This window comes from Bactrocera oleae, chromosome 3, assembly GCF_042242935.1.
Source record: "Bactrocera oleae isolate idBacOlea1 chromosome 3, idBacOlea1, whole genome shotgun sequence".
Lineage (NCBI taxonomy): Eukaryota > Metazoa > Arthropoda > Insecta > Diptera > Tephritidae > Bactrocera > Bactrocera oleae.
This window is the reverse complement of record NC_091537.1, coordinates 73,045,688-73,061,945: the sequence shown is the minus strand read 5'-3', so window position 1 is coordinate 73,061,945 and position 16,258 is coordinate 73,045,688. Positions and strand designations below refer to the sequence as shown.

The window sequence follows — 16,258 nt, the reverse complement described above, 5'->3', positions numbered from 1 at the left end:
GGCCGGACGGATAGATAGACATCCGTTTTTGATATCGCTAAACTAATACTCTGTAGCAACATGTTGTGAAGCATAAAAATTGAAAAAGTAACGAATTTTATATGACAAATATATTTATAACTAGACAAACAAATATTAGTTTTATCGTAATGAGAAATTTAGCGAAACTTTGTACTAGTATCACAGCAACAAACAATTACCGCAATGATAAAGACTAGTGCTTTGAATTATTGTGGTTTTCATAAATATTTTTCTTGATAAGGAATTAAGTAAAGATTTAAAAGTTTAACTCGCTGCAGTTTGAAATTTATTGTAGCGTACTTAAGCAAGAATGAGTTATGCCTCAAGGTCTGTTTAGTATGGAGCAAATATAAGAACTATATCAACAAAATATCAAAATTAAGTGGTACAAAACGTACCTATATGTATGCATATATTGTAGTGCTCAAATACATATTAGGTTTAGTGCATTTAAACAACAAATCTCTGGTTTTTTTTTGGCAGCAGCATTACTGTGCGATGTTTGAAGAATCTACCGATCAACGGGATTGCGCTATTCAAGAAGGCATATTTTGCGAATGTGAAAATTATTTGTATTGTTTTATTACCGACAAATTCAATGATATTCGTATCTAATTAAATTAAATGAGTCATTACATGCACGTGTTTTGTAAAGAAGAACCAGAAGTAAACATTACTTTTCTACGCGAGCAAAAATTTTAGCCAGCACTTCTTAAAACACGTTATTTCCAAATTCAGAACTGTAAGGACTTTATTCCTTGATATATGACTACCGAAATGGAAATAATAGATATATATGTATATATGAGTCAACTGAAAAAGCTGACTCTAGTCTATAACAGTGACTCTATTGTAAAAATATATATGTTTGAAATTCAACAGGTACGTTCCTTTTAATTTACCATATAAACAAAAACGCTTGTTGCGCTAAATATCTTCGCAAATTTTGATGATCTCAAGTGTCCAGATAACAAATTTAATCATAAAAGTATTGAAAGTGCTCTTGTTTTTTTTGATTTTTGATTAGGGTTCAAGCATAAAAAAGCAATGAAACTCCTCCTTTGCATTTTAAAAGTTATTAGCATGCTCTTAGAAACAATGATGTCGAAAAATCCCCATAAATTGGTAAATTCTACCAGTGGATGGAAAAGTACAACATCTATCTACATAAGTCTCAAAATGACAAATATGAAGGAGCAATTTTTCAAAGCGGTTAACGAGGATATTGTTTTAATTAGAGTTGTAGAAAATATTCGAAGCTTAGTATGGAAAAGTTGAAAGGTGGAATATTTGATGGATTTCAAAACAACCATTAACAAAATATACAGATTATCACGGTTATAACTGTTCCGGATTGAAGCTTGGAAACTTTTTTGTTGATATTCGAAAATTTCCTAGGTTACTTAAAACACCAATTATGAAAAAAAACTGAAAAATATACTGACAAACTTTCGGAAAGTTGTTGCAAATATACAAATTCTATACATTTTATAATTAATTAAATTTTAGTGTAGAGTAGTGTAGTATAGCAGAGAGAGCGGCTGGTGGGATCGTCATATGTTACATATGCTGCTTATAGCTGGTTCTAAAAACGAGATTGTCAAGTGGAAATTATAAAAGAAGTTCTCATATTGAAATTTAAAATACAATAAATTTTCCGTAATTTTCTATCTGTTTATTTAAATGTATACTTAAGTTTTTCAAAACAAAACTGACACCATATATATATCGGTTATTTTGTGTAATTATACTCTCGCAACCTGTTGCTACAGAGTATAATAGTTTTGTTCACCTAACGGTTGTTTGTATCACCTAAAACTAATCGAGTTAGATATAGGGTTATGTATATATAAATGATCAGGATGAAGAGACGAGTTGAAATCCGGGTGACTGTCTGTCCGTCCGTCCGTGCAAGCTCTAACTTGAGTAAAAATTGAGATATCTTTATGAAATTTAATAGACATGTTTCTTGGTACCGTCAGACGGTTGGTATTGCAGATGGGCGTAAGCGGACCACTGCCACGCCCACAAAACGCCATTTATCAAAAACAAATAAATTGACATAACTAAGCTCCGCAATAAGATAAAAGACTGTTATTTGGTACACAGGATCACATTAGGGAGAGGCATCTGCAGTTAAATTTTTTTTTTTAAGTGGGCGTGGTCCCGCCTCTAATAGGTTTAATATGCATATCTCCTAAACCGCTAATGCTATAATAACAAAATTCACTGGAAGCAAATGTTTTTAGCACTTCTATTGACGGTGTGAAAATAGTTAAAATCGGGTGGCAACTCCGCCCACTCCCCATATAACGGTACTGTTAAAAACTACTAAAAGCGCGACAAATCAAGCAGTAAACATGCCAGAGACATTAAATTTTATCTCTGGGATGGTATGCCATGACAACCGCGTTCAAAATTAGACAGTGGGCGTGGCAAAGCCGCCTTTTAGGCGAAAACCCATATCTTGGGATCTGCTTAACCGATTTCAACTAAATTCGGTACATAACATTCTTCTCATATTTCTATAGTGCGAAAATGGGCGAAATCGGATTACAACCACGCCTATTTCCCATATAGCACCGTTTTAAATTTCATCTGATTTTTTCACTTTATAGTATGCAAATCAAGCAACAATGATTATATCGGGGTAAAACTTTGCGTGAATAATACGTTTCAAGTATGTCACCTTGTCACCAACAATTGTCTAAATCGAACCAAAACTGTTTAAGCCCCTAAGTACTAATTATGTGGACCCCAGTGCCTATAGTTGACCTTCTACCGAAAATATCAGTCAATCCACAAAGAAATATCAAACGAGTATACTATTTGACTTTGCGAGAGTATAAAATGTTCGGTTACATCCGAACTTAGCCCTTCCTTACTTGTTTTTGCTTATTTTTGTAATGTAAAATAGAAATAAAGATTTGACAAGTAAGGAAGGGCTAAGTTCGAAAACTAAAAGCAAAATATGTAGTATGTGGTAGCTTGGGCAATTTGTGGACCAATTTTGCTAATTTTTGACATTAAATTATGGTATAGACAATATTATACGTTCAAGCAATTTTAATAGCTCGAAAATCTTTCTTTTACGTATATGGGCGCTAAAGAAATTATTACCAGATCCAACACATTTTTGACATATAAAAATATTATTATCAGAAAATAATTATCTTCGAATTTTTAAAATATATCTCACGGATTGAATGAAATTTTCGATAAAATGTCCGCTGTAGAAAATGGGGTCCACATATTCGCTATATGAGGTCTAGAGTAGCTTTAATACGATTAGGCCAATTTTTATACTCTCGCAACTTGTTGCTACAAAGTATAATAGTTTTGTGCACCTAACGGTTGTTTGTATCACCTAAAACTAATCGAGTTAGATATAGGGTTATATATATAAAAATGATCAGGAGGAAGAGACGAGTTGAAATCCGGGTGACTGTCTGTCCATCCATCCGTCCGTCTGTGCAAGCTGTAACTTGAGTAAAAATTGAGATATCTTTATGAAACTTGGTACACATGTTTCATGGGAGCGTAAGAGGGTTGGTTTTGCAGATGGACGTAAGCGGACCACTGCCACGTCCACAAAATTCCATTAATCAAAAACAAATAAATTGCCAATACTAAGCTCCACAACACGATACAAGACTCCTATTTGGTACACAGGATCACATTGGGAAGGGGCATCTACGGTTAAATTTTTTTTTAAAGTGGGTGTGGTCCCGCCCCCTAATTAATTTAATGTGCATATCTCCTACAGCACTGAAGCTATAATTACAAAAGTCACTGGGAACAAATGCTTTTAGCATCGCTATCGACGGTGTTAAAATGGGTGAAATCGGGTGACAACCCCGCCCACTCCTCATATAACGGTACGGTTAAAAACTACTAAAAGTGGAACCACGTTCAAAATTAGATACTGGGCGTGGTACCGCCCACTTTTAGGTGAAACCCCATATCTTGGGATCTGCTTAACGATTTTCACCAACTTCGATATGTAATATTCTTCTTATACTTCTATGTTATAATACGAAAATGGGAGAAATCGGATTACAACCACGCCTATTTCCCATATAAAATCATTTTAAATTCCATCTGATTTTTTCCATTTCCAGTATGCAAATCAAGCAACAATGATTATATCGGCGTAAAACTTTGCGTGGATAACACGTTTAAAGTCTGCCACCTTGTGACCAAAAATTATCTAAATTGAACCAAAACTGTTCAAGCTCCTAGGTACCGAATATGTGGACCCCAGTGCCTATAGTTGACATTTTACCGAAAATATCGGTCAAAATAGAACAAAGCGGCAAGATCCACAAAGAAATCTAAAACGAGTATACCATTTGACTTTGCGAGACTATAACCCTTCCTTACTTGTTGGTAATAAGGATGCGCATCTTACCTTAAATGGATGGAAATCACTATATGGTGTATATTGGGGCTACAGTAAGAGCTGGACTGATGAAATTAATATTTGATGTTGCTCAAGTATATTCTAAAACATTTGTCACGCAATTTTGAGAAAATAATTCACACACTGACCGAGAATTATGACATAAAGTAAGGGCTTGATTAACGAAAATCCTCATATGTAGTAGATAGGTGATTACGAAGTTCATGCACAAGTTTCACACATTTTCGACATTAAAAAATACTATATTAAATAATATTCGTTCGCTTAAATTTTCTATGATATCTTACATATTGACCAATATATACGATATAAAGGCAATCGGAAGTAGTATTGACCCGATGTCAATAAATAAATCTAATGCGTTGGTTTAAAAAAAAATATTACCATTTGTCTTTGTACCACGATTCGAGTGCCACCTTGTGAATGAAGTAATTATATTTCGCACTTTTACATAATGTGAAATAGGAATGTCTGGATATGGTTAAGTACCACATTTGGTTGAAATCGGTTAAGTAGGACCTGAGATATAGAACTTTACCTAAAGGTGGGCTGCGAAATTTTATGATTCTGGCGTATTTAATCAATTACTGCCGGCCCGCAGATCCCGATGAATGATTTCTCTGAAAATTAGTGGGGAAGTTTATATAAGGAATAGAAGTTGCTTTGGGATATTTCAGGTTTGTAACTTTTAGTATACCTGAGATTTGCGATGGGTTATGAAGTCTCCAATAAGCTAATAAGGGTTATAACTTAATATCTTTGGTAACATGTTGATCGGCTGATCAATGTTATAAACAACTACCGCATTAAGGTTCGTGGAAATAAATGGTACTGGCCGTTGCTTATAAATGCATTCGATGCAGCAATGGTTAATGCGGAGAACCTAAAAGTTGTATGTGTTATATATGACATCTCTAAAGTTATAAGTCAATTTGACTTTCGCGTAGAAATCGCAGAAGCTTTAATAACTAAAGCCGCTCCACGACAATCTGGTAGAGAGCGTAATGCTGCTCTGAGATTGGTTGCAGAAAATGTTATATAATACTTCATCCAAAACAATGCTTTATTCACTTCCATAATAGGTCACCACGAAATGAAGGGAAAATATAAAATAATCATAAACTTATCGAAAAATGTGTTGGTTAGTTTCATATAAATTTACATTAAAACTATTAAAAAACTATGTTTCTAAACAAAAAATCAACTTTTACTTCTTCTCTCCTCTTTTTATATGTAATCTAAATCCTAATTATTTCTCATTTTCTAGTTTGTGGCCTGTATATTGCTTCATATTTCCTATGTGATTTAGAAAAAAAACCAAATAAATATCTCCAACTACTCCCCAGATATGGTTCTTTCAGTGAACACTATTTAAATACACATCAGGCACATTGCGCAGAAATGGGTTAGTTAGTGATTTATTGCACTGTCAGTAATTTTCAACATAACCGTTGTTTAGAGTGTGGGCGGGATTAGAATCCGACTTCACTGATAATCACACTATCGGAGAAGGTGCAGAAATATGCTTTACGTGACCGAATTCGATGAATATACCTCTCGTTTGTAAATATTTTGAGCCCCCCACATGTGCCCCCGCTTCTGCCATCTCTACATCATCATTACAGTTTTGTGTCTTAGCTTGGAGCTTAGTTATAAATTTGCGCTTGGTCCGATTGCCCAAAATGCAATACCAACTTTCTCATTGGAAACATTTGTACTAAGTTTTATCAAGATTTATCAATTTTTACTAAAGTTACAGTTTGCACGGACGGACGGTAGGACAGACAGTCACATTTATTTATATGTAACCCGATTAGTTTTAGGTGTTATACTCTGTAGCAACTTGTTGCAAGAGCACAAAAATTATAAAAATAAAGAATTTTATATAACAAATACATAATTCGACAAACAAATTTTCGTTTCATTATAGTGAGATATTGAACGATTACTCAAAATAAATATTTGATTACTGTTTTCTCTTTGTTTGATATTACCATCCCTACGAGAGAGTAAGTTCAACCTATAAAAGTGATTTTGTACTAATATCACAGCAACAAACAAATACCGCAAAAATAGTAACTAGTGCTTTGAATTCTTGTGGTTTTCTTAAATATGTAAATATGTTTCTTGATAAGAATTGTAATAAAGATTTCAATGGTTTAGTTCGCTGCAGCTTGAAATTCATTGTTTAGTATTTTAGCAAGAATTGGATAAATAGGTCTTGCCTCACACCCTATTTAGTGAGGAACAAATTTAAAAACTTCAAACAAAGAGTAAAATATTAACTTTGAATAAAATAAAATCACCAAATATGCGAATAATACTCGCCTATATAATATGTTTACTGATTTTAAACAATTACGCTTTGGTGGACCTCATTTCCGAAAAGACGTTTACCGTATATATTGATAAGCCAGGAAAGCCTTGGTATTGCCCTAAGCTAGAAGGCATTTATTGCGATTGCCTATCCGACAATTTATTCAGTTGTGATTTAATAGACAAATTTCAAATTAAAATCACCTTTGATGTTCAAATCATGGACGTGTATTGTAAAGAGGACTCAGAAATAAATATTTTTTCTCTACTCAAGCAAAAATTTCAGCCAGCGCTTCTGAAAACACGTTATTTGCGTATTTGGAACTGTAAGAACCTTATTCCTGAAATATTTATGACTGCCGAAGTGAATCAATTGTATATATATATGAGTAAACTACCGAAGCTGACGGTATTGTATAACAGGGACCTTGATTCACAACCAATTGACTATTGGTATAGACTTCCAGGTCTACTTCACTTTGAGGTAATCATAAAATCAACAGCAGACATTATAACTGTACCAACTAATATATTTGATACATTTGTGTTCGATCCAATCGAATCTCTTACGCTTAGCATACATAGTCTAACGAAACAGCACAACACGCTGCGAAACTTGACGCAAACACATTTTCGAAAACTTACTAAGCTCAGGCAACTTGTCTTAGCCGGAAATAATATGCAAATGTTGGACACAAATATTTTTGCACCACTTACGCAATTGAATTGCTTGAACTTGAGTCAGAATGAAATCGTGGAATTGCCACCAAATTTATTTGCAAATTAACATAAACTTATAATACTTGACCTTAGTTACAATTCGTTGACATATTTAACGCCTGAACTTTTCAACCAAACTACCCTTCTATGGCAATTGAAACTCACTGGCAATCGATTACATGACACCACAAATCTTAAAGAAACTCTAAAACCGCTGCCTTATCTACATAGGCTGGACTTAAGCAAGAACAAACTGCAAAGTAATCGAGGCAGTGAGAATTACTTCAATACTTCCGCAATATTAACAAATTTTGAATATGAAAATATCGGTATGTTTTTGACTATAGCCGAGATTCTAAATTCTATCAGCAAATTGCAAGCTGAAAATTATGAAGGAAGCAATATTAATTTAAGAGTAATCGATTTAAGTCACAACCTGTTGAGCCAGTTTAATATGGATTGGTTGGTGAAAAGCAGCGTTAAATGCCTTTTAAAAATAAACTTAGAACACAATTTGATTACAAATATATACGCTTTATCAAATTTACTCACTACAACTGATGATTGTGAGCGCGAAATCAAATTGAGTGGCAACCCTGTCGTGTGCGATTGCACATTAGCATGGATTTACAATGATAATTATCAGAGGCTTTTTAGCGATTTGCAGTGTAATCAGACGTCAACCAAACAACTTACGGATATCGCACAACTTCGACGGGACGAACTGTGTGCTTGGCAACCTGTACTGTGTCACAAAAAATGCGTTTGTTACACTAAATCTGAGTTCCTGACCATCAACTGCAACGGTAGGGAACTCGACGTTATCGAAAAGCTGCCACGTCCCGAGCAAGTTGCGCTCACGACTACGATACTTGATATTAGCAGTAATAAGTTCACGAGTTTGCTGCCAAACATCACATTCGGCTATGCAAACGTTTCAAAACTCTACGCTTCGAACAATAAAATCTTCAACATAAGCCTCTTTGAACTTCCAACCAATTTGACAGTGCTGGATCTACGTAATAATCGTTTGAAATCCTTAAGTGCTGATTTTTTGCGTGCTTTTCTCAATGAGAGCACGAAACTACAATTTCTGAATCTGAGTGAAAATCCTTGGTTTTGCGACTGTGCTGCTCAACAGCTGCTTTACACGATACGCGCACATCGGCAACGCATACCCGATGTCGAGCAGTTACGATGTGATAATCTACAGAATGTAACCCTCTTAACAGCGAACGTGAGCGAATTATGCCAAACTGATATTAAAGTTAAACATTATAAGTACCTGACTGTGGCTGTCACTTCTGCAGCGTCACTTATTATTATTTTACTTCTCATCATCACATTATTCTATAAATATAATTTACAAGTGAAAGTCTGGTTATACAGTCGCAACATATTAACTTGTTGCATTCATGAGCGTGAGCTGGATAAGAATAAAAGATTCGATGCGTTCATCTCCTATGCACACCAAGAAGCTGACTTCGTCAACCAGACTTTATTGCCACAACTCGAGCAATGCGAACCACCATTTCGTATATGCACGCACGAACGGAATTGGTTGGCAGGCGCGTATATACCTGAACAAATCATCGAATCGGTTGAGCAGTCGCGTCGTACGATCATTGTTCTCTCGCAGCACTTCATCGAATCGGAATGGGCGCGCATGGAGTTTCGCACAGCGCATCAGTGCTCGTTGAACGAAGGTCGTGCACGTATAATTATGATTAAATATGGTGAAATTATCAACAGTGGTTTATTGGATAAGGAATTGAAGGCATATTTGGACATGAACACATATCTGGATTGGCAAGATGACAGATTTTGGGATAAACTACGTTACGCCATGCCACATAGAATGGGTGTAAAACCGAATACCGATATGCTTGAAGTTAACGGAAGAATATACGTTATGGGACAGGTTGAGAGAAATCGTTGGCGTGACGAATCTGTTTAAATTTGTCCTAGGCGGGCAATTTGCTGAATCGAGTCAACAGTTACAGATGTACAGACTTTTGAAGATTCCTCTGAATTTTTCTATATATTATATATGTATACAAATTCATCTCGTTCAAAATGATGCTATTACTATCAATTTTCACACTAATACCATATGCGTGGGCCATAAAGGAAGACAAAATTTACTGAAGAGTTAACCCTTGTAGTGGTGATCGCTCAATAATGCAATTTGTTTTAATTAAAGTAATTTCCTTAAATCAATTCTGTTGTATTTTAACAAAATAAATACTTAGCATTTGAATAAACATTTTGGTACAAATCTTAACCCTCAATCAATTTTAGATCAATGCATGTGAACTATAGTTGAATTTGTTGACAATTGTGGTATAGTAGACAGTTCAAAGTGGAAGAGAAAAAACAGTGTCTTAAGGTAGAACCACTCAATGGCAGACTCTCTGAAGCATAGGAAAGAAGCTAAGTGAGTTAAACGATGGAAGATACACACAAAGAATTCTTAGCTATTTCTAACAAAGGTTAATTCTCATAACGTAGACACACATGAACTCAATTGTCTTCTTAATAGGCACACCTAGTGTGACAGCCTAAAATAAGACGATGTTTGGGGAGTAAAAACAAAACAAAAACACATTAATTGTTTTAAAATTGTTAAGGTATATTTATACATGTTTAAGTAATACGCAGTAAAATTTTTAGAGAATAAATTAAAATTTGCTTTGAGTTAGATGCAATTGATGACGCTGTTAGAAGGCACAATAGCGGGCTTTTCCGTGGTTGAAGCATTGACAAATCTCTCGTAAAGACTTGGTCCGTTCAATAACCTACGGTAAAACAATGCACATCTAAATAAAAAAAAGTGGAGTTTTAGGCAAAAATCTGGTGGTTTTTTGGCCTGCTTATTTTTGTTCAGATATTGATCTATACAGAATATGTCAAAAAATTATTGGGGGATTGTTTGTATTTGAGTAATTACTGCAATAAGTTCGAAAAATGGTGTTTCGAGAAAAATGCGTTCAAACATAAACTGATAGAACTGAGCGGCTACACTTTAAAAGACTATAGCTCAAAAAATACTTGAAATATATTGATTAGAAATTTTAGTAAGGTATATTTAAAGGTATGGGCTATCGACCTATCTAAAAATCAAAATTTCACATTGGATTAATGGGCACATAATATATTATTATATCGATAGTCGTATTATTACTCGAACAATTGGCGATTATATTAAATATATAGAGGTTGGACCTGACTGTCTGTACCAATTTCATTACTTGTTTACTCTAGACCATATTATTATCAGAAGAAAGTACTTACTTAAGTCCATTAATATATCATCTGTTGAACCGAAAACATAATTAATTTTGTTAAAATTTTTAATAAACTTTGTTTGTAAAATCTAACGAGTGTATCCGAACATTTTATACTCGTGCAATTTTTAAGGATAAAAGGCAAAGAAATAAGAGGGAGAAGTTAACCAGATGGGTGAAAATTATTATATTGGGACAATGGGGACAACACGATCAAGGCCTCGACTAATTCCACTTATAACACTTTACTATATTGAGGTCAAGAAAATCCAAATTATTTCAATTATCGCACATAGTTTGTGAGATATGTACAATATTAGGGGCGGTCCCGTGCCCATTTTTTAAAATTTGTAACCAACAAATGCCGTTCTCCTCTGCAATCTTCCATACCATACTTGGTCATATCACTTCGTCGTAATAATCCGATTACGCCATCTGCCATATAATATTCTATTAGGTGGCAGGGAACAAGTATAACAACTTTTATAGAGACATCTGAGTTTTTACTCAAGTTATCATTTGCACGAAAAGACTTACGGATAGACAAAAAGTCATCCGGAATTCAACTCGTCTCGTAATTATATTCAAATTGATATGTATAACTCTTTATTTATCTTGATTAGTTATATGTATTACAAACAAGCGTTAAGAGGGCTAACTGGTATATTCTGTGGCAACATATAGCGAGGGAATAACACAGCTCCGCGAAAATTAATATTTACTTGATGCGCTGGATCTTAGCAAATTTTGATGATTTCAATTGTCCAGATAACAAATTTAATCATGAAAGTATTGAAAGTGCTCTCGTTTTTATGATTTTTTCATGTAATGATCAGTTATCGCCTTGTTAGTTATAATATTATTATATTATTTTTCGAGCTATGATTAGGGTTTTGTGAACCTTCTTCACTCAATGAAACTCTCCTTTTGCATTTTAAAAGTTATGACCATGTGCTTAGAAACGATGATATCGCGAAATCCGCAGCAATCGCTAAATTCTACGAGAGGATGGAAAGGTGCAACATCTATGCCAAACTAACATTTCTCAAAACGACAAATATGATAGAGAACTTCAAAGTGGTGGACGAGGATATTGTTATAATTAGCTTTGCAGAAAATGTTTGTAGCTTAGTAAGGAAAAGTTGAAAGGTGGAATATGGAATCAAAACGAGCATCATTTGAGTGGACAGCAGCCGGTGAGCCTCGTCTAAAGATCCCGAAAGCGCAACAATCAGCTGGAAAGGTTACGGCCTCGGTATTTTGGGATATGAAAGGTGTAGTATGCATCACCTATATTGATAAGGGAAAACCATCATACTTGTATAGCGTTATTGAAAAAAAAATTTTTTTTTTTTCATCAAGACAACGCACTGTATCAGAAGTCAATCAAAACAATGACAAAAATGCATGAATTGCACTTTGAATTACTGCCGCATCCACCTTATTCTCCAGGCGCGGCTCCCAGCGACTAATGACTGTTCTCAAACCTCAAAAAAATGCTTGCCGGTAACAAATTGTGCTCGAATGAAGAAGTTATCACTGAAACTGAGGCCTTTTTTGAGGCAAAAGACAAATCATTCTACAAAAGCGATATTGAAACGCCAGAGGGCGCTGGAGTTATTGTATTGCTCTTGATGGAAATTGTATTGATGAATAAAGCCAATTTGAATAAAAAAAAACAGTGTTTTCTGTGATCCTCTGCGCCAAATGACAGTTATATATCGTATTTTAGTGCTTAGTTATGGCACTTTATAAATCCTCATTTAATTGCCGTTTGTGGGCGTGGCAGTGGTTCGATTACGCCAATATGAACTCGTCATAACTTTTTTTGCCATCAAACACGTGTACCAAGTTTTATTAAGATATCTTAATTTTTACCCAAGTTATCGGATGTACAGATGGACGGACGGACGGACAGACGGACAGTCACTCAGATTTCAATTCGTTTCATCATCGTGATCATTTATATCCCATATCTAGCTTGATAATTTGTAGGTGATACAAACAACCGTTAGGTGAACATACTGTTATACTCTGTAGCTACATGTGACAAAAGTTTAGAAAGCATTATTAAAGTTATTCTGATGAATTCAATTCAAATCAAAACTTGGGTACCCCATTTAAGTTGTATAACCTCTTTTAATTATAGTTCTTTGACTATCGTTGACAACTACAACTAAACATGAAACACAAACACTTTTGCTCCATTACACAAGATAAAGAGCACCCAGAAGTGACTTAAAAAAATATTCCAGGTTTCATAGCTGCAGACGAAACGCCGGTTGGAAGTACAGATTTGGTTCGAGCAGCGCAATCAATACCAACAGAAACCAAGCGTGCTGCTATTCATCAATGGCCGAATTACTTGTATTTGAGGGCTTCTGTGAAGGCGAAAGGTGACCGTTTCGAATAAACTTTAGTACATCGCTTATTGAATATATGCATTACTAAATACAATCAACTTAATTAAAAAATATTTTATATGTTCAGGCATTATTTCATTAAGATTTTTTTTTTTTTGTTTTTTGACCAAGCATAGAAGGGCTAAGTAAGTAAAATATTCATGTTTACTTATTTAAAAAAAGTTTAAAATACAGCAAAAAAGTCTGAGTATACAACCCAAATTTTTCCATTTCAGAAGCTCTTCGGTGCTGACAGAAATTTATGATAAATTTGAACTAAGAAGTGCCAATTTTTATACTCTTGCAACATGCTGCTCCAGAGTATAATAGTTTTGTTCAAAACTAATCGAGATAGATATGGAGTTGTATACATATATAAATGATCAGGACGAGATGAATTCCGAGTGAGTGTCTGTCTCTCCGTCTGTGCAAGCGAAATCATTAGTCAAAACCCTATAAAGTGTCATAATTAAAGTCCGCAATAAGATACAAGGCTGTTATTCAGTACAACGATTTGCGCTGGGGAAGGGCATCCATGGTTGAGAAAATTTTTAAGTTGGCCCCCTAATAAGTTTAACGATATATCTCCTAAACTATTCGAGCTATATGACCTATATTTGCACAGAACAAATCTATTTGACTCCTTCTGCGACAGTGTGAAAAAAGATGACATTGGATAATAACACCGCCCACTTCTAATATGACGGTTTTGTTAAAAACTACTATATATAACTAAATGCGTCAGAGACATTAAATTTTACAAACGATATGGTACCAGGGGTTTCCTATATATCCATATAGCAAAACTTTAAATTTCATATGATTCTTACTCTTTCCAGTATACAAATAAAGCACCATAGAATATATTACGACACGACTTTGCACAAATAGTGCTTTCGAAGTTTGCCATCACAAGTGTAAAACTGTCAAAATCGGACCGCAACTGTTCAAGTCCATAGTTTCGGAATATGGATTCCAGTGCTTAGTGCTAACATTTTACCTATATTGAGGTCAATCTGTGAGATATGTTATTGCAATTCGGAGAGAGTCTCTTTTTAATAATAGTATGCAAGTACGACGAAAATGGATTGAATCAGTTAAATACTTCGTTGTTTGCTCGTGAAGTCTTGGCTAAAATCAATACTGTCAGCTTTCATATCTGACATGCCTCGTGTGACCTTTTTCTACTTTCAAAAATAAAGATAATCCTAATCGATAAAAATCGATATAATTGCTTCAATAGATCCGCTATCAAGTCAAGCAGAAGTGTGAATATCCTTATATATGAGAAAAAGGGAAAGTATTGAATATTTCTTCTAACAGTAGGCGATGCAACGCTCATGTTTAATTTTAATACAGATTTACCATATATGCAACCTTACTACTGATAGATTAAATGTTTCTCGCATTTTTCTCCAGCGCGTAATTGTCCTTTAAGTAGTTTGGGACATAAGCTTTATATGGCGAGTGGACGGGGTAGCATAGCAAGGTTACCGCTCCAAATTCCGCTACCCATTGTGAACCCCATCACTCATTACAAGTAACCGTAAAGGGAACAAAACCATTATAATTTGCGCCAACATAAAAAAGTGAATTTCAAATTCAATATTCGACGAAGTCATGAACGACTCACTTAGTTTTATTGCAATATTTTACTTCGTGTCCGGTAAATTGATATTAATATCCTACTTAAATGAGAAATGTGTGACATTAACTCAACCGAATTGCCAAAATTTGGGTTGATGCGGAAAACGTTAATCAGAGCATCGGAATTCCAATTTCATTCATATTTATAGCTAAGCCTTTCTACATTTAAAAAATATTGTTCAATTGTAAATTCATTAAGATATCACACATATGGACCGACACAAACTCTTTAAAGTCAGATGGATAGACAAAATGGATGGAAATCACTATATGGTGTATATTGGGACTAGAGTAAGAGCTGGACTGATGCCATTAATATTTGATGTTGCTCAAGTATACTCTACAACATTTGTCACGTAATTTTGTGAAAATAATTCACACACTGACCGAGAATTATGGCATAAAGTAAGGGCTTGATTAACGAAAATCCTCATATGTAGTAGATAGGTGATTACGAAGTTCATGCACAAGTTTCACACATTTTCGACATTAAAAAATACTATATTCAATAATATTCGTTCGCTTAAATTTTCTATGATATCTTACATATTGACCAATATATACGATATAAAGGCAATCGGAAGTAGTATTGACCCGATGTCAATAAATAAATGTAATCCGTTGGTTTAAAATAAAATATTACCATTTGTCTTTGTACCACGATTCGAGTGCCACCTTGTGAATGAAGTAATTATATTTCGCACTTTTACATAATGTGAAATAGGAATGTCTGGATATGGTTAAGTACCACATTTGGTTGAAATCGGTTAAGTAGGACCTGAGATATAGAACTTTACCTAAAGGTGGGCCGCGAAATTTTATTATTCTGGCGTATTTAATCAATTACTGCCTGCCCGCAGATCCCGATGAATAATTTTTTCTGAAAATTAGTGGGGAAGGTTATATAAGGAATAGAAGTTACTTTGGGATATTTCAGGTGTGTAACTTTCAGTATAACTGAGATTTGCGATGTGTTATGAAGTCTCCAATGAGCTAATAAGGGTTATAACTTAATATCTTTGGTAACATGTTGATCAGCTGATTAATGTTATAAACAACTACCGCATTAAGGTTCGTGGAAATAAGTGGTACTGGCCGTTGCTTATAAATGCATTCGATGCAGAACATAAAAGTTGTATGTGTAATATATGACATCTCTAAAGTTATAAGTCAATTTGACATTCGCGTAGAAATCGCAGAAGCTTTAATAACTCAAGCAGCTCCACGACAATCTGGTGGGGAGAGTAATGCCGCTCTCGACAATATCAGTAAAAATACAGACGGTTTCGATAATTTAATACCAAACCTGAACAAACGTGCTCGCTGCCGCCAATGTGGAGGAAGGACTCAGGTTGGTTGCAGAAAATGTTATATAATACTTCATCCAAAGCAATGCTTTGTTCATAATGGGTCACCACAAAATTAGTTTCATATAGATTTAC

The 16,258-nt window shown here is 34.6% G+C and overlaps 2 protein-coding genes across 3 annotated transcripts in view; one reads left to right on the top strand and one right to left on the bottom strand.

Moving 5' to 3' along the window:
* side-II (sidestep II) overlaps nucleotides 1-16,258 on the bottom strand; it is a 262,223-nt gene that overhangs the window by 21,028 nt on the left and 224,937 nt on the right. The gene's annotated exons all lie outside the window — the stretch shown is intronic.
* Nucleotides 7,113-9,698, top strand: LOC138856449 (protein toll-like). Its single transcript, XM_070107556.1, is given in 1 exon segment — nucleotides 7,113-9,698. A coding segment is annotated over 1 exon segment (2,325 nt). The 3' UTR covers nucleotides 9,438-9,698.